At 37.6% G+C, this 23,101-nt stretch overlaps 2 protein-coding genes across 2 annotated transcripts; both read right to left on the reverse strand.

Annotated features, from left to right (window-relative positions):
- Positions 1 to 4,623: 4,623 nt before the first annotated feature.
- Positions 4,624 to 5,574, reverse strand: LOC147576495 (olfactory receptor 4P4-like). Its single transcript, XM_086676395.1, has one exon. The coding sequence runs from the start codon at positions 5,572 to 5,574 to the stop codon at positions 4,624 to 4,626; it is 951 nt and encodes a 316-aa protein (XP_086532521.1).
- Positions 5,575 to 15,360: 9,786 nt separating this feature from the next.
- Positions 15,361 to 16,290, reverse strand: LOC147576496 (olfactory receptor 4P4-like). Its single transcript, XM_086679387.1, has one exon. The coding sequence runs from the start codon at positions 16,288 to 16,290 to the stop codon at positions 15,361 to 15,363; it is 930 nt and encodes a 309-aa protein (XP_086535513.1).
- Positions 16,291 to 23,101: the final 6,811 nt, after the last annotated feature.

A 23,101-nucleotide genomic window follows, 5' to 3' on the forward strand; every position in this document is an offset into this window, starting at 1 on the left:
CTCACACACACATACGCACACACAATTAGCCTAGCACATGTGTTGTGGGACCCTTCCCAAACCAAGGTGACAAGGGTAATTCACTAACCATGAGATCGAGTGGCTGTCGGGTTAGCTTGGGCATGCATCAGGAAGCATTCCGTCCTCGGACACTCACTCTGCCAGTTCGTCTCTAGCACCGAAATCTGGAATACGTTGCAGAGAGTTTACAAACCCATAATTCGAACACATTCAGGTTAATTCTCTGCAAATATCTGGAAAATTTCAACATGTCTGAAACCCTCTACAGTTTACCAGGGAAGCGGACTTCAAATATTCACTAAGACGAAGTGATGAAGAAGTGGATCTTCAGCCCCCAGAAAAGCAGGAATATTGAAGGCTGATTTAACTTCTTAGTAAGAGCTCGGAAGAAAAAATAGGCAACATGTATTTTTATATTCCTGCAAAAGCTAACACAAGTATTTAGGTCCCAGGAATCGTGCATTTATTTTATGTCTACACCCGAGGACAGTTTGGTTCAGAGGAACAGAATACAAACTGAGGTGGCAAGAATTAATAGGTCTTTGAAAGCTCTGTGTAATTATATTCCCAAAGGCATTTCTAGACACATCTTAGCCCAAGTGCTGCCAAAGCCACCGTCGATAGTAATGTGCTTGGTGCTCTTGGGTATGAACTTTCCATATTTGCCTCTTTGGAAAACAATTTGGCCCGTTTCCCCCACAGGCCCAAAAAGGCTACAGTCAAAGCAATTCGTGAAACCCTGGCTGCCCTGTGTTCTTCCAAATTTCTGAGGAATAGCAGGGAAATTTTAAGCTGTAATAGGGTCAGGTTCCCTTTCTGGAAAATCTGAGATGAGGTAGGACAAGGAGAATCAAAGATGGCCGCTTACAGTCCTTTTGCGGGATCATCAAGATCCTTGGTGTGCGGAGCAGATAGATAAATAAAATCAATGACTTGTGATATCATACTTGGTATGAGGTTACCATTGATGACATACATGTTGAAAAATGGAAGACAAAAGAAAAGATAAGAGTAAACATCTCTTCCTCATAACTTGGCAAGGAGGAAAAACAAACATGATATGGAAAAATCAGAGGAAGGGAGCAAAGAACCACAGAGCTTTTATTGTGTTTAACATCCGGTTCTTTCTGTGCTCACTGACTCTTCACAAGTCATTCAGACTCAGTCTCATCTGCAGGCACTGAAACCAGACAGTCTCTCTCTACCATTCATGTAAAGTTTTCTCACACAAAAAATGTCAGAAAATCAAATTTTATAATGTTTAATCTGTTTCAGATCAAACAACTTAGCCAAACAGTAGCAAAAATACACTGAGAGATGATTGGGCAGATCGGGTTCATCATATTATTCAATGCTTATAATAACACATATTTTGACACAAGTATTATTAGCTTTACTGGTAGATAAAAACACGGAGGGTCCTGGAGGTTAAGTAACTAGCTCAACTAGCCAGGAAAGATCTGAAGCAAGAAAACGTGTTGTTCTAAGTTTAGTGCTTGCTTCCAGGCTTTAAAAGGTTAAGAACCCTGAGTAAATGAAAGATTCTACAACTTTGGCATCAAGGACATCAGGGCCCAGTGATTTCCAACTAGTCCACCTCAACGTTATGCCCAGTGTTGACCGAGCTGTTCTCAAGAGCTAGCCTGTAGCAATCTACAGCAGGAGATAGCCAGTCGTATCTCTAACCTTGCCCTGTACACACCTTCAGACACAGCTACTAATTGCATTTACGTCTGCCACTATTTAGTTCATCTTTCTTTATATAGTAGTTCTCCTGCATAGTCTTAATATTGATGAAGCACAAATCATCTTTTTTTACAGACACTTTTGCTCCACACGTTTAGAAAATTTGCGTCTCCAATTCAAGGTCACAGAGATCTTCTACGTGTTACTCCACATGTCTTGTACCTTTACATTTCATATAACATTCATATTGCATTCATACATCTAGTCTTCCTGAATGACATGACACCACGAGTGTGAATTACATGTAAGACATGGACCCTCGAGCCTGAGGGTGAGGAATCCCAAGCAGAAGAATGGCTGAAGTAAAGCCACAGAGCTGATAGGTTCTAGAATATGTTTGGAGAATGGACGTGGACCCAGTGTACCTGGATGAAAGCTTCTGAGCTTAGGGACACACAGAGAGAAAAGCAAACAAAAGAAAAATAACTCACATGAGGTTCTGGTAGCCATGTGCCTTGCTAAAACTTCACACATGTTAGCCAAAGTAATATTACATCTTTGCGAAGTACAATATCTTTTTAAAAGAGAGACTAATATAATTAGAGCACAATGTCAAGACCCAGAGATAAAAGCTGTCAGGAATCACCCAGCTCTCCCTGACCCTAAAGCCTATCATTGTAATACCACACTTTCTACCAACGTAGTGATTTCTGAGATCGGCAAATTAGACTCAGATAACTTATGGAAGATTTCTAACAAGCAGGAAGGTTGGATTTCATTCCAAGGAAAATGGGATTTCTTACAAACTTTTGGAGAGGGGAGTCATAGGATCAGAGAGATGCTTCAGGACATTTTTAGCTTCCTCACATGCAAGTGGGCACACGTGGAACCAGCTGGATCTTTCAAGGTGCAGATTGTAATCTGATTCCCAGTAACTTGTTTCTTTGACTCATGTGACAGCAGTCATGGGTAATTTAGCCCAAGTGTCCAGGCAAAGCTTATGTACTTTCTACATCACCTCAAATGTTAAATGCCTTTGCTACACAGGATCAAAAGCACGATGAATATCACTCATGTACATGAATTCTGAATGGGCCATTTTAGACCACGCCTTCCGCATGCTGGTTTTCATCTCCATGTTTCTCAGGGTAGAGATGAGACGATTCAGCATGGAGGCAATCACTGTGTAAAACCCCACATGTAGAACATAAGGATAGACACAGGGGGCAAAGGACAAAACTACCACCGTTATGTGAGAGTTGCAGGTGGAGCTTTGCAGTACCCTGAAGAGGAGCGGGTCTTAAGGTTAAAGCACACGAGTAGGTAAGAAGCCAGCAGGGCAACAATATGTCTGCCACCAACATCCCAGAATTAACAATCGCGTAGACACTAACCACACAAATATCTTTGCATACCTGTTTCAAAAGGGGCTTCACATCACAGATGTGGTGATCTACCTGGTTAGGACCCCCGAAAGGTAAGTTGAGTAAATTTGGTTAAAAGCAACACATTAAATAAAGGGTAAAGCTTGAACTTTTCAATCTGGCAATATTTTTGTTTTATTAGTAACTTGACAAACTGATTATCTGTCCAATTTCTCTGTTATAAAAACTCTATTGAATTACATCTTCCTCATAAACTTTTCCACTTTTCTATCCTTCTGTATATAAGGCCTTTATAATCATTGTAATTTTAGTATTGCATTTACATAGGCTAAAACTATTCGTGTATTTTCATTGTCATTCTGTTCATATAATCTGGTTGCACAATCTCTTCCGTTTTGTGATATTTCCTGTTTTCAAAGAAAGCATTTATTTTTGCATCTTATTAGAGATACAAATGAACACATTTCATCAAATTTGTTTCAGGTTTTGCTAGAGAATCCTCATGTTCGTTTCAAAGATGATCTGCCATTTCCACTCATTTCCATGATTTGTATCAGAGGGTTTTTTGATTGAAGTTTGTTTGTTTGAACTCACTTCTTGTGTAAATAAGAAAGACTCTGGATCTTATAAACAGTGTCCGTCCTCCTAATTTCTGGCATTTTATGATTCAGTTCCTGTATGGATTTTTTTAATGGACCAATATGTAGAAAATCAGTGAGTGTGTTTTTAGTATCTTGAGTAATTGATTTCACTCTATGTTTACTAGTTTATTTCTTATCATTAAAAAAAAATTTAAGTGTATTTATTTATTTTGAGAGAGAGAAAGAGAGAGAGTGAGCACAGTGGCGGGGTGGGTTGAGGGGGGGGGCAGAGAGGAGAGACAGAATCCCCAGCAGGCTCCACACCACCAGCCCAGAGCTCAACACGGGGCCCAAACCCATAAACGGCAAGACCACAACAAGAGCTGAGACCAAGAGTCAGACACCAAACTGACTGCACCACTCAGGTGGCCCTTTACTAGTTTATTTTTATTTCCAATGTGAAGTCCAGAGTTAAAACCACAGAATCACTTTAAATCATATTTCATTATGCCCACTTCTTGCTATGTAATTAATTTCTAAATGCCTCTGGAGTTCATTTAGGTGACGATCCTATCATAAACCAAAATTTGGTCTTAAAATCATGGACTTTAACCGTCTCTTTGCCATACAGAATGGCTCATCATGTGGTCTGGCCACCAAACCTGCATTTTCTAACGCAAGATAACTCCAATTTTCTTTTTCACATCACAATTCTCGGCTCCTATAACATTGTCTTAACTATGCATATAACTGATTTTGTGCATATCAACCTGTTAATAACATCTCAAAGCCCGCAAGATGAACTAAGTTTTAAGCTTATATTTTGTATGGATGACTTACTATTTCTTTTTAGTCACTATGAAACTCCACGTCCTATTTCTGTCACTCATAAAATGTTACCAGTGGAAAAATTACTCTGTGAAATGGTTTCCTCTCTCCCCTATCCGTACCTAGCTGCCCCTCTGTTTTGTATAAAAGATATTGAGTTCCAATGTTTGATTCCAGACATTTCTCATGGCGTTTTTCATCTCTGAGTTCCTCAGAGTGTAGATGAAGGGATTGAACATCGGAGCGATGATGGTGTAAAACAGAGCAAATACCTTATCCTCAGGGAAAGTGGTTGGAGGCCGAAGGTAGGCAAAGACCGAAGGCCCAAAAAATAAAACTATCACAGTGATATGCGACCCACAGGTAGAGAGGGCTTTGCGCCTTCCTTTGGCTGAATGATTTCTTAAAGTGAATAATATAATGACATAAGAAAAAAACAAGACCACAAATGCCACTAAGGTAACCATTCCTGAATTGGCAACCAAAAGGACACCGGTGACATAGGTGTCAGCACAGGCAACTTTTAGCAAAGGAAAAATGTCACAAAAATAGTGGTCAATCTCATTAGGACCACAGAAGGGCAACCTGATTACCAGAAAAAATTGAGGAAAGGAGTGCGCGGCCCCACCAGCCCAAGCAGCTAAGACGAGGAGATTGCACCTTGCTCTGTTCATGACAAGCAGGTAGTGGAGAGGTTTGCAGATGGCAGCGTAGCGATCAAAGGCCATGACGGTGAGGATTAAGACTTCAGTCATTCCGAAGAAGTGCATGGTAAAGACCTGTAACATACAGTTACCATAGGAGATGGCTTTTCTTCCCACTAGGAGGTCAGCAATGAATTTGGGTGTAACGCTAGAGGTGAAGCAGATGTCCATACAGGATAAGTGGCTGAGGAAATAGTACATTGGTTGGTGGAAAAGAGGGCTGCATCGAATAGAGATAAGGATCAGAAGGTTTCCTACCAAGAGAGCAGCATAACAGAGTAAGAAGAACACAAAGCAAAATATTTGTGTGCGATGGTCATATGAAAGTCCCAAAAGAATGAATTCTGAGACATTCCTCTGACTCTCCATCTGTTTCAGACTGGCGTATATTATAAACGAATGGGTTAAACACCTGAAAAGAAAGAAAACATGTATCTTTATAAAAACAATTAGCAGCATGGCAACAATAATTAAAATTCACTAAAAAAGTAAATTGACGCCATTGAATGAGTAAAATTAATTTTTCCTGATACATAGATTTACACTTCTTTTTCTTTTATTTTAGTCTAGTCTAGTTTAGTTTAGTTTAGTTTCAGTTTATTCATTTAATATTTCTGAGAGAGAGAGGATGAGAGCACAAGCAAGGGAGGGGAGAGAGGGAGAGGGAGACACAGAATCCGAAGCAGGCTCCAGGCTCTGAGCTGTCCGCACAGAGCCCAACGTGGGGCTTGAACTCACAATCTGTGAGATCATGACCTGAGCGAAAGCCAGACGATAACTGACTGAGCCACCGAGGCACCCCTATTTCTCTCATTTTAGAAATCTATTGTAAATAATTGTATAATGGGGAAAATGATGTTAACTTTTCAACATTAACAATAATGATTATGGAACATTTAAATGTTAGTTTGATGTTAAAAAATTAGCTATTGTTAATTTTGTAAATTAGATAACAAAAAGAGTATAATTTACGTCCTTTAAAAAATTGTGCACATTTTAAAATGCAGGCTTTTATCCATAGAGTCAACTTTTTTTTTTTTTTTTTTTTTTTTTTTTCCCAGAATTATCTGGACAAATTTCCTGTTTGATTTGGGAGTATCCTTGGGAATAAAATTTATTAAAAATATGTCAGTTTGTTTTCTGTAGTTAAGAGTCTGTTTCTTGGTTTTCTCTTTTTCCTCCCCTGTGTTCATCTGTTTTGTTTCTTAAATTCCACATTTGGGGATTAGGGACGGCACTTGCTGTGATGAGCACAGGGTGTTGTATGTAAATGTTGAACTGCTAGATTCTACTCCTGAAACTAACATTACACTGTGTGTCAACTAATTGGAATTTGATAAAAAGCTTGAAAAAAAAAGGGAAGAAATACATCAGCTTGAATTGTTTAATTTGTTTAAAGGATGAACTTCCTTGTCCTGTCAATAAACATACCAGTAGCCCACCTTATACTAAAATAGTTTTAGGTACATTAAAAGCAAAGAATGGTTGAACACTAAGCAGCAAATAGACTGACAATGGATTAAAGTTCTAAGAAATAAAACCAATTTATTAATTTATCCAATTTACAGTTTACAAGTTAAAATTTAAAAAGTGGTTAAAATTAATCTAAATTTGTGATGGCAAGTGATAAATGAAAGATAAAAAGAAATTGCCCAAGCATACGTGCATTGTTCATATTTCATGACTTTTCCTAAGAATTTCACTCTAGGCGATAAAATTCAACAAAGGAAGATGATACAGAATGTAGCTCCAAGACAGATTTGTTTCAAAACTCAGCAACTAGATGTTGTATTAATGAATGGATCAAAGATTCACAAATTTGCATCTTTTGGACAACCTTGAGATATTATTTATGTAGGGGGAAATAGTGTGTAGGATAGAGAGAATGCGCTCCGGGAGCCGTTTTCTCCAGTGCTGAGGACTGAACTGACACTCCATGAGATGCAAACACTATTCCACACTTTCCACCTTTGTCTGACCCGATGTAGCCACCTTATCTTGGCACTCTGGATGACTATTAAAAAAACAGAGACTATAGGGGCACCTGGGTGGCTCAGTTGGTTAAGTGTCTGACTTGGGCTCAGGACACGATCTCACGGTTCATGAGTGTGAGCTCGGGATCTGGCTCTCTGCTGTCAGCGTAGAGCCCACTTCAAATCCTCTGTCCCCCCTCTCTCTGCCCCTCCCCTGCTCGCTCTGTCATTCTCTCTCTCTCAATAATAGATCAACATTTTTAAAAAACCACCAAATGCTACTGTAGCAAAACTATTTAGAAGCCATCATATCCCATGACACACAAATTCAAACTTTTGTCCTTAAGATCAGTTTAGATGGTAAGTGGGTAATTGGTGCAGCATTTAAAATGGTCTATACTATGAGAAACTAATTCTATTTTAAATTATCATTCAACCTCATTTCATCAAGAAGAAAAAAACTCAGTCTCTTCCCACGATGACTTATTATTGCTACAAGGCTTCCTAACCTCTGTATTGTTCTTAACAAACCAAAAATAATTATCAAGTTCATCGTGTTCAATAGTGACCTGTTCTTAAGTAGAGGTTCATAATTTTATGATTTATTGATCAATTTTCTCCTTACCTTATTATAGTTAATGCTGATTCCTAATGTAGGAGATGGCATGCTGTGTACTTGACAGATAGATGTGTTTACCTAAAACAAATTGACTTAAAGTTAATTGTGAGATAAGTCGGTTGGTCAACAACGTAAAATGGATATCACTTGACGTATCCAAACCCCTGATTTTCAATAAAAGAGACTCAGATCAAGATATTCTAAGTAATTTATTAACAGCAGAAAGTAATATTCTATGGAGGACAGATATCTGGATTCCCAGTCAGTCGGGGGCTGTATCCCACGCTTGTGAGCAGAGCAAGACAACGGGGTGTCCCAGAGGCCAGCAGTGAGGGGAAACACTTTGAATCGCGTCCCAATTTTAAAAAGTATGCAAGGTCACAGATTACCAATCACCCAGTCTATGTTTGTGAATATTTGGGGGGATATAAACATGGGGTCCAGCCTTCTTGATTCCAAATCATTTTGAGATAATTTTAGGTCATTTTTAGCAAAATGTGTATTCTTTCAGATAGGATTTTGGCTTGTTTTCTAGATTATCACAAATGTTTCATCCACAATAGCTCTGAAACTCTGATCTGAAATCTGGGGAAAGTGCTATTATAATCACTGCTATTAGCTGAAGTAAAAGGGACATGTGGATGCAGCCCAGTGAGAGGATTATTGTCGTTGAAACACGCAGTAGATTCTTGACCACATCTTCCAATTTGTCAAATAATTGAAATCATAAGTGATGAGAGGAAGAAATATTATGCACTCCTTCTAAAGGTGGTTGGAATCACAGAACAAGAAAGATGTAGAAACATGGAGAAGTATAATTACTGAATGGTGAACTGTTTTGATTCAAATTGTGCTTCTATACAGTAATAATTTGAACGTTAAAAGAAAACCAATTACCTAAATATGTCTACAATATGAAGTGAAATATGCCCTTATATTCGCCTTATTTCACTTTAAATATAGTTATTTAGAATTGAAGCGTAGAGTTTAAAATCTGGGTAATCTGGCCCATGTTCTGTGAGAAGTCGATCACCCCATTTGAGTAAAGACACTATGCAAACATTTTTCTTACTAACTTTATTAATGTCTTCCTTTCTTATAGACCAATAACTTTTAATAAGAACTCATAAGCAGAATTCACTTTCTCCCCTTCCATGTCATTTATGAACATTGAAGTTATTGCTAACCTCTTAAAGCTTCACGGCCCACATTTATAGAATCGATAAACTATTACATAAGGCAAAAATATAATGAGGAATAAAAAATAATATGAAATACGCCAGGGTCATACGTGGTTCAAAACTACACATTATCTTCCGTATACTTTTTCTCTTTTTTTGAGTGAGGAGTTTCTGAAATTGCCATGCATACATATATAACCAGTCTAACAAGGAAACAAGAAACCTGAAACTATCACTATATGTTAATGAGGATGACCATGATAAATTTCAATTTGGAGCAATCTTTTAGTAAAAAGAAACAAATTTACTCTAAACAATTAGTTGTCTTTAGTCATTTCTTTTTTCGGTGTTTAAAACTTTTTATCAAAGTATAGAAAAGTATGTAATATATAAATCTGAATGACCCAAAAAACACAATCCATTAAAGATAAAGTTGGTAAATTGGACTCCATCAACATTAAACCTTCTGGTCTTTGGTCATTTCTTAATGCTAACCATTAGCATGCAATTTTCCTGTACTCTAAAAATCCAGTCAGATTATTACTTTATTAGTTTGGTCGTATTGCATAAAAATGCTGCATTTTGACTGTGCTATTAAAACAACAAGAATTATTGCTCTCAAAGTAGTTTCCACTGTAAGTTCATATTTCCTCCTAATGATACCAGAATATGGCCCGCTATAAAGCTAACTTAATTCAATCAAACAAATCTAGTCCATTTTAGGGTAGCAAAATTTTTGAAAGTTAGAAAATAACTCATCATTGGGATATGCAGTCATAAAAGCTGGGCTATTCCTTCATAAGAATATGGGGGAAATATATAAAAGCACCAGGAAAGGACTCAATACCTTTTGCTGAAACTTGAAGATTTCCTTAACTTCGACTCACCTATTCTTGTTCACCCGTGGAATTCTGCCTGCGAATAATGTACAATAAGACTAAAGTTATTTACATTATTTTTATAGTAATCCAATTATCTTGTGCTTCCACAGAAAATACAGTGTAAGAATGAAATTAAATGGAATAAACTTAAATAGCATAGAACCACCTCGAAGCAGATGGTGGAGCATCTCCAAAGGAAGCGGCATGGTTAATTCACTGATCATTAGATCTCAGGGGCTGTAAGATTAGTTTTAGACCAAATCAGGAGAGCCCCCTCCTGAGGTACTCACTCTACTGATTCTTCTCCAGTGTCTAAAGCTGAAAGAAAAAGGCAGAGATTTATACACCAGTCACGCAAACATGTGTAGGTCAATTCTCCAAAATTATCTTGAGAACCTCAGCATGTCTTAGAACATTTTATACATCTGCAAGGGGAGGGGGTGGAGTTTAAATACTCATTAACCATCAGGGATGTAAGAAATGGACCTTCAGACTACAAAAAAAAGAAAAAGAAAAAAAAGAAAAACATGAAGTATTTTGAAATTCTTACAAAAACAAACACACATTTTAAGTTTTAGAATTTCATTTATTGTATGCCTATCCCTAAAGGAAAGCTGATTTGGAAAAGCAGAATATAACATATGACAACACAAGAATTTATAGGTCTTTGAAAGTCTTAAGAAATTACATTCCCAGAGGCATCCCTGAACACATCTTCACCAAAGGCCTCTGTATTGCTCTCCATGAGACTGGCCCTAGTGCCTGTGGGCATTTGGGCATTTTCTGGATATAACTTTACATCTTATCCTTTTTACATCTATCTTTTTTGTTTTCAAGAGATAAAGAGAGCGAGGGGGTGGGGAGGTGGGGAGTGGGCCGAGGGAGAGGGAGAGAGAGAATCTTAGGCAGGTCCAGGCCTAGTGCAGAGCCTAAAGTGAGGCTTGATCTCATGACCTGAGCCAAAATCAAGAGTTGGACTCTTAACTGAGAAAGGCACCCTAGTACCCCCTTACTTCTTATCTTTGTGTTAGCCTGTGTCCAGCAGTTTCCCTGAAGGTTCCCTAATGCTCTATTCGGACAGAGCAATTCAGAAGCTCTGCCTGCCTTGTGTTCGTCTTACTTTCCAAAGAAAAATAATATAGCGTGGAATAGTATTAAGCTAGTATTGACTAAGAAAAAATTCACTGAAAGTTATAACATAGAAACATTTATTTGGGCAACTGCACTTGTAATTGGGGAGGCACAGATTCTGGTAGGAACCTAAACTGCGTTCCCAGGAAGACAAAGAGAGGCAGAGTTATAGAGGCAAAAGGCTATGAGTGTAATTCTCATTCAGGTCCCTTCTGCAAAACAGAGATTGGAATTAGGGTAACTGGGATTGGTTGGGTTAATATGCAAATGAAGGATTGGAACACTTTTAGAAGCAAAGAATGCTGATGACTCAGGTGTCATGAGGAGGAAGGAAGTTAAGTCCAGGCTAAAGGCTGCCAGCTCTCTGAAAAGTTCAAAAATCTCCATGGTTTCTCCAATGCAGATGTGCCTAAACGCTTCCTTACTTATGGCCTCCTGATCCTATTTGTAAAAAGAGACTATGTTAAGTAGGCTTGCTTGCTCCATTTTGGAATTTTCCTTTTATAGTAGCTTCAGAAAGATCTGACTTGGGGAGGGACACACAGAACCAAACACACGCGGTACCGTCCAATGTGCATCGTTATCCAGAGTAACGTATGTGGGTAGAGCAGACAGATGAATAAAGTTAGTGACCTGTAATATCAGGACTGGAACCCAAAGTATTTGTTGCCAGGGACCAATACTGATGAAATAGATGGTTGGGGACTAGAGACCAGAAGAAAAGGAAAGATTCAAGAAGAAACAATCTATCCTTTATATATATATATATATATATATATATATATATATATATATATATCCTTTATATATATATACATATCTTTATATATATATATGTATATATATTTATATCCTTTATATATATATCTTTATATATATATATCTTTATATATATATATATATATATATATATATATATAATCGTTAAGTGAGAGTATAATAAAATATGAAGGGACATCCAGTCTCAATATATAGCCCAACTTTTATTCTGGTTACCATTTGGCTGAGTCCTGTGTTACTTCATTTCTGCAGGTTAGTTGGCTCAGTCCAAAATGTGCACACTGACACGAGGTGAACCAATTCTCCTCCCTCACACACAATTTCATATATGAAAAATTTCCTTAATACATGTAAAACTTTAGGAGATCAACTTTTATAGGAAATTATCTGGTACAAAACAACAAAAATAGCTAGAACTTACTGAGAGTTTATTTTGTGCTTTAACTTCCTTGTATCGTTTTATCTCACAACTGAACATATTGTGAGATAAATAGAGTTAGTTCTGTGGTTCCAATAAGAACACGAGCTTCCAGAGGTTAAAAAGATTCACTCAAAGAGCTACCATGAACATATGAAAAAGAACGCTGTGCCTTCTGTGTGTGAAAGAAACGGGTTTTTATGTGTTTACTGCTGGCTTCCAGCCTTTTACAGTAGAGTAACCCTGAGGAAATGAGAGATTCTAGCATGTCAGAATGATGGATATCAGAGCTCATGTTTTACTGGTTGTCCATTTCAGTATAAGGCATCTTGTTGACCAAGCTTCACTCAAGCTGGCTTGTGTCACCACACAGAAGGAGGTAGCTGGTCATATCTCTACCCATAACACAAAAACACAGGATCATCCTTATTAGACATGTGTATAAGTGACTCACTTACAACCCCAATCCCTGCATTTGTCTCAGTTCTCTGCTGAGAATTGATTTTGTTCTATTTATCCTTCTTTTCTAATCACCTTCTAAAACCTTCTGTTTTATGGAGTACATGGATTTACTTATAAAACCGAGATTTTAGGGGTGCCTGGGTGGTTCAGTTGCTTAAGTGTCTGACTCCAGCTCAGGTCATGATCTCATAGTTAATGAGTTCGAGCCCCATGTTGGGCTCTGTGCTGACAGCTCAGATCCTGGAGCCTGCTCTAGATTCTGTGTCTCCCTCTTTCTCTGCCCCTCTCCTACTCACGCTGTCCCTCTCTCAAAAATAAATAAAGATTTTAAAAAAGATTTTAAAAAATGAGATTCCAGGTATTTTTGAAGTTATTAAATATTGTTCTACAGACTGGAAAGAGAATTCTAGAAAGAACAACTTATAACTGGATAACTAAGTTATCCAGTGTGTGTATATATATACATATATATATATACACACACTGGATAACATATATATATACACACAAAATATAGCTCAGTATATTTTTGGTGGGCTTACTATATAAAACAGTCATAATTTTTTACCAATAAAATCTTATGAATTCTTGAGAAAAAAACATATGATAAGAAAATGTTTTGGTTTTGTTGTGTAGCATTCTTTCTGATGGGTCAAGTATTTCCTCTGACCCATCCTCAATACCATCAACCTGCCCCCTACTACACACACACACACACACACACACAAACACAGAATTATCACACATACACAGGAACAAATATACACACTACATTTCTATATTAAAAATAATCCAAATATTCTTTGGAGAATTACTATATTAAGCCAGTTCAAACCAAACTATGACTAGACAGACTTGATTTCCTATGAAATAAAATGTTTATCTTTGATAAGCCACAGGTTTTCCTGGATCCATGAAGAACAAAAAAGTAATTCGATGTGTGAAAAGTTCTAAAAATAGAACTATCAAAGGAAGATTTCCTGACATTAGAGCAAACACTATCTCATTTATGTTTTGTCCTGGACTTCTCCTTGGCTCTGGGGCAGGAGTAATTCAATCGAGGAAACTGTGAAAACGATGCAATCGTTCTGCTGAGAAAGGCAAATACTTTCACAGAGAGAAATGTCTATACAAATGGGAACCAAGACCCAGGCTATGTGATTCAGAGGACAAGGAATAAATGAAAATTAAAATAGTAGTACCTCAAAATGCAGAAAATAAGAAAAAAGATATTATAGGGGGCTTACAGTCTGTTGGACTTCATCCCTGATTGCTACAGGGAATGTATGTTGAAGTTTTAACCTTTCTGGCATTACACATTTTATTATTAATGCATGATAGCTCATAACATAAGGGGAAGTGCTGGATATGTGAGAACAATGTATAAAGGCCAATAAAAAGAGAAGATAGTATCTTTGAAAGTAATTCATTACCTGTTAACTTCTTAATTTCCATGGGTTTATTGCTAGAAAACAGATAAAAGAAAATAAATATATACCACTTCTTTGAGTTGGCTCAATCAAACTGGAAAAACACATAAGAAGAAACACTAATATGGGGCACAGGATTATTTTAAAAGGAGGAGATGTACAGCTTCATATCAACAAAAGAACACATCAGAAATGCTTCTGGTCTGTCCATGAGTCAGCAAAATCTTCCGGAATAAGAAAACATCAAGAGTCTGACTTAGAGGTAAGACATGAACACTAAGGCATAGTGGGGGCAACATTATAAGCAGAGAAGAGAGAAGAAATAGTCATAGCGCTGACAGACTTTAGAGTATGTTTGGAGAATGTAGAGAAGTCCAGTGCAGCTGGTTGAAAGCATCCAAGCACAGGGAATAAATGAGGAAGGGTAGAGAAAGAACGAAAATATGTAACGTTTCCAGCAGCCATATGCCCTGCTAAATCTTCACATGTGTTAGTCAAAGTAATATTGCAACTTTCTAAAGTACAATAGTACTCATTTCATAGATATTTGAGAAAAGGGGAGGCATATGGGGCACTTGGGTGGCTCGGTCGGTTAAGCGTTGGACTTCAGCTCAGGTCATAATCTCACAGTTCATGAGTTCCAGGCCCATGTCTGGCTCTGTGCTGACAGCTCAGACCTGGAGCCTGCTTCGGATTCTGTGTCTCCCTCTCTCTCTGCCCCTCCCTCGCTTGCACTACCTCTCTCTCTCTCATTATCTCTCCCTCTCTCTCAAAATTAACTAAATATTTAAAAAGGGGAGAGGATGCATATATGAAGCAAATTAACAAGACACAGAGATAAAAACACACCAGAGTCAATAATCATTCACCTCTCCCTGGCCCCAATATCTTTCATTGTAACACCATGCTTTATACCAATGTAGTAACTTCTGACATTAGCAAGTTTGGCCAGGAGAAATTTTCACAAACAGCGAGAAGTTTGGATTTTGTTCCAAGGAATATAGGGTTCCTTGCATATCTTTGGAGAGAGTAGTGATATGATTGGGCATGTGTTTTAGAAAGGCATTTCTAGCATTCCTCAAACCCATGCAACCATATCTGGAACCAGTTGGAAAGTTTAGAGTGCAGACTACAATCTGAACTGCAGTGACTTCCTTCTTTGGCTCTTCTATGTTAGAGGCCATTTGGTCCAGCTTCCCCCCAAAAGTTATATGTTTTCTGTAACACCTGAAATAATATGCTCTGGGGACACAAAGTCGGAAGTGCAGTTATTACCACCTTTACTGGAAATTTGAATGTGCCATTTTAGACCACACCTTCCGCATGGCGGTTTTCATCTCCGTGTTTCTCAGGGTATAGATGAGAGGATTCAGCATGGGGGCAATCACAGTGTAAAACACGGAGATTTCCTTATCCTTGTTCTCGCTCCCCGCAGGTAGAACATAGATATAGATACAAGGCACAAAGAATAAAACCACCACCATTATGTGAGAGCTGCAGGTGGAGAGAGCTTTGCGTCGCCCTGCGGAGGAACGGGTCCTAAGATTATATAATATGAGTATGTAAGAAGCCACCAGGACAAGAAAAATGAAAACCGCCACCATCCCTGAATTAGCAATCACTAAGATACTAACAACACGAATGTCTCTGCACACCAGTTTCAAAAGAGGCTTCACATCACATACGTAGTGATCTATCTGATTAGGACCACAGAAAGGTAAGTTGAGTACCATGAGCAACAGAGCAATGGAGTGCCAAAAACCCACAGCCCAGGCCATGAAGATCAACATGTTACACCTCTGCCGGTTCATGAGGACCGCGTAGTGCAGGGGCTTGACAATGGCAACATAGCGGTCAAAAGCCATGGACACCAAGATGAATATCTCCACACCCGCCAGCAAGTGGGCAGCGAAGAGCTGGGTCATACAATTGTTATAGGAGATGTTTCTTCTTGCGGCGCCTAAGTCCCTGAGTAGCCTGGGGACCACGGTGGAGGTGTAGCAGAGATCCATGAGGGAAAGGTGACAGAGAAAGTAGTACATCGGCTGTTCGATTAGATGGCTGCAGGTGATTGTGAGCAAGATGATGACGTTGCCCATTAAGACAGCCAGGTAACAGAGCAGCAACCAGAAAAAGAACAGGAGCTCCATTTGCTTATTTCCCCACAGACCCATGAAAACAAATTCTGTGACGTTGTTCTGATTTTCCATGAGGTTGAGGTGAGTCCAGAGTTAAACAGAAAGTTAATTCATCTGAAACGATACAGAACATACATTGTCAATAGCACCTTTTGAGTTTGGGGGTATTTACACACTAAAAAAAGACGCAGGTCATAGAGGATTTGTCACAGGCTCAATCTTTGAAATCCTTTTGGGTTAAGGGAGTCATTAGATTTCAAATGATATTTGTTTAATTTTTTCTTTCTTCAAATTTTTATTTACATTCCAATTAGTTAACATAAGGTATAATGTTAGTTTCGGTTGTAGAATTTAGTGATTCGTCACTTACATACAACCCCTGGTGCTCATCACATTGCGGTCCTTAACACCCATTCACCCATTTAACCCACCCCCACCCACCTCCCCTCCAGTAGCCATCAGTCTGTTTTCTATAATTAAGAGTCTGTTTCCTGATTTGTCTCTCTGATTCCCATTATTTTCATTTGTTTTGTTTCTTAAATTCCAAATATGACTGAAATAATATGGTATGAATCTCAAACTGACTTATTTTGCTTAGGACAATACTCTCTGGCTCCCTCCATGTCATTGCTCTATATACCCCACATCTTCTCTATCCATTCATGAGTCAATGGACATTTGGACTCTTTCCATAATTTGACTATTGTTGATAAAGTGCTATAAACATCAGGGTGCATGTGTCTTTTCAAATTGGCATTTTTATATCCTTAGGGTAAATAGTAGTGCAATTGCTGGGTCTTAGGGTAGTTCTATTTTTTAACTTTTTGAGGAGCCTCCATATTGTTTTCCAGAGTGGCTGTACCAGTAGGGACTGTAAATGGTATTCAATGAAAGCATATTGTCTGTTTGAAACTCTTGTAAGCATTTTGCATTCATTTAATTCATAACAGACCAATGGTTACTATGCTGATACTCATTTTACATGTGGGGAAACAGAAAAATAGGTGGGTTCAGTTAATCCCACCAAATCATTAAGGTATCAAGTAGCAACCAAAGATATAAACCTGTTTCAGATGCCATGCCCATGCTCTTAACAACTCCGCCATATTACCCACTGAGCAAATGGACTTCCAACTGTTTTCCATCTCCTTAAAAGATATGGGTTTTGGGGCGCCTGGGTGGCGCAGTCGGTTAAGCGTCCGACTTCAGCCAGGTCACGATCTCGCGGTCCGTGAGTTCGAGCCCCGCGTCGGGCTCTGGGCTGATGGCTCAGAGCCTGGAGCCTGTTTCCGATTCTGTGTCTCCCTCTCTCTCTGCCCCTCCCCCGTTCATGCTCTGTCTCTCTCTGTCCCAAAAATAAATAAACGTTGAAAAAAAAAAATTAAAAAAAAAAAAAAAAGATATGGGTTTTACCTCTCTCTGCCATTTACCACCTGTATAACTTTAAACAAGTCCCTTCCCTTCTCTATGCTGTATATAATTTATATATAGTGTCCCAATACACACAAACATTGCATGTATCCATTGAAACTGAAGATATATTCTTAAAATAAGAACAAAATCAAGGCTCTTAATCATAGCAGAGAAATATCCTTGATTAGTGGATAATAGTTTCAGTGATTCTCCTTTTTGACAGGTTTGGTCAAGATTTAGAACAAGGAGATACAGGAAATAGGGATTTGGAAACCCTATTTGGGCATCTGGAAATAGGAACACAGGTTCTTGTCATGTAACAGCTTTCCCTTTTTCCTAACCATTCTAAAGACACATATTAGAGATTGTTGTTAACATGTTAGAAACATTGTGGAGAGCTAGGTGTTCTCTGTTGCCATATTGAAGAACCCAGTGTGATTAACGAATGTCCTGAATATTTAACGGTACATTTAGAACAGTGCAACCACTTAGACGCAGTAGACGCAGGAGCAGAGAGTGAATGTGTGGAAACATCACCTTTTACCCATAACCAAGCATCCTCCACAGCAAAATCATGATTTGCCTAAAAGACTATTAATGTCTATGAATTATTTTAATGGTGCCAACGGGGGAAACATATGACGTAACGGACAGATTCTTCATCTGATGATTGTGAAGGTGAGCATCCAGGCTCCCATGTCTTGTTAAGTATTTCTTGTTCACACTGAGCAGTTCGTTCTCCCCGATCCTACTCCTTCAGCTGGTATGTGGAACTAAAACTTCTGGATCCAAGAGCAAAATGAAGTTCATTTAAGAATATGCAATAGAAGGCCTGACAGTTCTAACTCGTCAAGTCCCAAAAATGTTTGGAGAGGAACAAACTGTTGTATAAAAAAATAGGTATCAGAACTTTCATTAGCTCATTGGATTTACCTATGGATTCTTTATTTGGCCACAATGGTATGGGTTGAAGTACTCATGTTAGATATACAGTAAGTACAAGGAAAAACTTAGCGTTGGTATTTATTTGTCTTGCATTCAAAACAGAGCTTAGTCAAATACGTATTTATTTGTAAATTGCGAATATCTAAACCTAACCCTTGTTTGTGGAAGAATATGATCAGTTGAAGGACATATATGGATCTACAGATAATTTTTCATAAAGCTGTCGAATGAACCTGTAGCAAGTTCAGCTGTTGGTTTAGAATGCATCCTGAACAAGACTCAACTTGCATTCTTGTGCAAGAGTCAACATCTCTCAACATTTGGTCCAGTGTTGCTTAGGGTACAAAGATTGAACATCAGTTGGGAAAACACAGGCCCATATAGAAAAATATTTTCCAAAGCAGAATATATATATACATATATATATATAAATATACATACATATATATGTATATATATGTGTGTGTATTTATATATATTATATATTTATATATAAATATTTATATATATAATTTATATATATAATTTCATATGATCAAATTTTTATACAAGATGAATTGTTAAAAATCCTTCTTGTTTTCTCCCAATTTAAATATATATTACATATAAATGAATATATATAGAAAAATATATATATAGAAAGAGACACACATATAATTACATATATATATATATCACCATATGTATGCTTAGATGCACAGGGGGTTTGGAGTAAAGAATTTTTTGAGTCCACTTTTTTACATACCTTTTATTAAAGAATTTCTTTCAAGAATCTCTCCTTAAACTTTAAATTACTTGAGAAATATCTCTGTGAGGAATGTTTGCAAATACACAACCATAGGTTGAAAGGGAAAAAAAGTTTCATAAGGTGATTTGGAAGATGGATTTATGACTAAAGGACATGAGAGTCTGTGGATAATGTAAACATCCACCAAGGACAATCTGAAATGATTTTTCTGGCTTTTAAAAACTACTTATCACATCCATGAGGCACCTGTGTGGCTCAGTTGGTTAAGCATCTGACTCTTGATTTCGACTCAGGTCATGATCTCACAGTTCATGGGTTTGAGCCTTGCATAGGGCTCTGCGCTGACAGTGTGGATCCTGCTTGGGATTCTCTCTCTTGTTCTCTCTCTGCCCTTCCTCACAAAAAACAAATAAATAAATTTAAAAAAATCTATTGTATCCATAATAAAGGAAAAATTGTGAAATAAAAAGTTATGGTCTTACCTAGGTGCTGTAGTTAGACTAAAATGTTTAGACACAAAATACTAAGTAATAATATATTCTAGGCACTTTAGTAAATATTTTTAATTTAAAAACCATTTCATCTACAGTAAGACCTGATCAGCTATTATACTATTGTCCCCGTTTTTGCAAATAAAGAAACTTCAACCCAATGTTATACAAGTACTAAGCGGAAATCTGTATGTAAACCTTTTTCTGTATGATTTAGAAGCTCATACTTTATTCATTTTGCTTAATACTCTCTCACAAATACATATAAAAGCTTTAAAGCCTCAATTTTCCCTCAAATTATCCATATTTTCTCCTGAATATTCTGAATGCCCTCTCTTGCAAGTAACCACAAAGAAAATGCATTCCAGGAGAATTTAAACTTAAAGATAGGAATTTCATAAGATCAAATTTTTATATAAAATGAATTATTGTTAAAAATCCCAATTATTTTCTCCAAGTTTATATATGCATATTTTTATATAAATGAATATATAATATATTATATATTTATATTAATATATATGTGTGTATATACACACACACACACACACATATACTTACTCATCAGGAGGCTCACTTCTGCAACATTTTACATCTCTTTGGAATGTGAAGATGATCCTTCAGGCTGTTTTGTTTTGTTTTGTTTTGTTTTTTACTTTCTGTGCCTGTGCTATAAAACTGCAAACAGATGCGGAAGGCCCCTGACTTTCCTGTGAAGCTTCCAGCCCGATGAACCTTTCAGGAAAGCATTGCTGGGAATACCTTGAGGTGAAAGCACACGAGGGACCCGAGGGAAAAACTCCCGTGGGCATCGTATGGTGGCCAATGTGTGTGTGGTTATAATTTGAGAAACAAAGCCTATATTTTTATAAGGTCATATACATGGGCTTGAGGCTTATTTCATTTATCTCTTGAGAGTTATTACCTGAGTGATTCAATACTTCTGTAATGTTATAGCACTGATGCAATAATATAGGTCTTTGTTTTTCTTCCTCTCCTCTCCTAGAATAACTACCTTGAAGACTGAAGAGTCTGTTGTTTATCATGATACATAATAATTAAATAAATGTAGAATTATTTATCATTCTAAGTATAATCCTTTTGTTTAATTGGATATTACCTACTTAGGATACTGGTTAGAATTTGGAAGTGCCACGATGCACATCTTCTCCCCTTATTTTGGTTTGTTTTTGTTTTGCTTTGTATTACCTCCCTCTCCACGTTGTGTGAGAGAGAAATAGAGTGTCAGTGGAACCTAATGGGAACAGATTGAATAAATCATAGTCTTTAGTTCACAGCAGAAGATCCTCCCAGGTCCATGCAAGGTCCATCTAAGGTTTCGTTTCATAATATATTTTTCCTTTTTGCATTGCTTATCTCCACTTCTGCTCATTCCTTCTGTTCACGCACCATACTCTAACACACTCAACTCCACTAGCCTGAAACATTGCACATTCCTTGGGTTCTCCTACAGTGGTCCACATCATGAAAATTACCTCTTACAAACTGCCCTTAAATTACAGCATTTGTCTTCTCCTTGCTGCATGACCATGACTCATACATGCACTTAGTAATACAGCCTCAGAAGACATGAAACAAAATTAGGTAAGTCCATTAAAAAAAAAAATGAATCCATCTTCACAGTAGAAGATTTCAATGTTCCTTTTTATATTATTGATGAGAAAAGCAGGCAATATGTCGGGAAGGATAGAAAAGATCTGAATAATGCAGTCTAGGGGCACTTGGGTGGCTCAGTCAATTAAGCGACTCTTGATTTCAGCTCAGGTGATGGTCTCATGGTTTGTGAGGTGGAGCCCAGCATTGGGCTCTGTGCTGACAGCGGGGAGCCTGCTTGGGATTCTCTCCCTCCCTCCCTTTCTCTCTGCTCCTCCCTTACTTGCACGCACATACTCCCTCTCTCAAAATAAATAAACATTTTTAAAAAGACAATGCAGTTTAAAAGGATATAGATGTATATATAAAATTATATAAATAACAAAGAATACACATTATTTGCCTTGTGTAAATGGAAGACTTACACAATTAAGTATTAGATCATTTTTAAAAAAGCCTCAATATATTGTGAAGAAGCGACATTACACAAAAGACTGAACACAACCGAAGATAGATCTAGATCTGTGTTATTATTTTTGTGTGAATTGTTCAAAGATGTCTCTGTCAAATACCTAGCTAACCACTAAGCTAATAGAAGATATAGTGCAGGGCGCCTAGATGATTCTGTTCGACTCTTGATCTAGCTCAGGTCTTGATCTCAGGGTCATGAGTTTAAGCTCTGAAATGGGTTCACACTGGGTGTGAAGCCTACTTAAAAGAGACAGAGAGAGAGAGAGAGAGAGAGAGAGAGAGAAGTTTTCATAACCACACATAGCAAAGAATATAGATTTTAGAAAAATAATTTAGACAAATCACTCAACAAACATCCACATCCCACAAAATATTTCTCTCAGAAAGTCAGAGCAATACCAAGATGCTCACTCTCACTCCTTATATTCAACATTTTACTAAAGATTACCAGAGAGGGATGCATGGGTAGCTCAGTTAGTTAAACATCCAACTTTTGCTCTCAGCTCAGGTCTCGATCACAGGGTCACGAGTTCAAGTTATGCATTCGGCTCCATGCAGTGTGAGGAAAAAAAACATGTCACTTGCAAATATGTCCTCCAATCCCATATGCTGCCGTTTAGTTTTGGTGATTGTTTCCTTTACTGTGCAGAAACTTTCTTTCTTGGTGAAATCCCAAAAGTTATGTTTGCTTTCATTTCCCTTGCTTCCAGAAACATGTCTAGTAACAAGTTGCTCTGGCCAAGGCCAAAGAGGTTGCTGCCTGTGTTTCTTTCTATGATTTTGATGGTTTCTTGTCTCCCATTTAGGTCTTCCATCCATTTTGAATTTATTTTCGCGTATGGTATAAAAAAGCAGTCCAGTTTCATTCTTCTGCATGTCACTTCCCAGTTTTCCCAACACCATTGGCTGAAGAGAATGTCTTTTTTCCACTGGATATTCTTTCCTGCTCTGTTGAAGATTAGTTGACCATAGAGGTATAGGTCCATTTCTGGTTTTTTTTTTTAATTCTGTTCCATTGAACTATGTATCTGTTTTGGGGGCAGAACCATGCTGTCTTGATGACTACAGCTTTATAACACATCTGATAAATGTCTAGTATCCAAAATTTATAAAGAACTTATCAGACTCAAAGTAAATTACCCAGTTAAGAAATGGGCAGAAGACATGAATAGACACTTTTCCAAAGAAGACATCCACATGA

The sequence above is a fragment of the Puma concolor genome, chromosome D1 (assembly GCF_028749965.1).
Source record: "Puma concolor isolate L17-30 chromosome D1, mPumCon1.1.hap2, whole genome shotgun sequence".
NCBI lineage: Eukaryota > Metazoa > Chordata > Mammalia > Carnivora > Felidae > Puma > Puma concolor.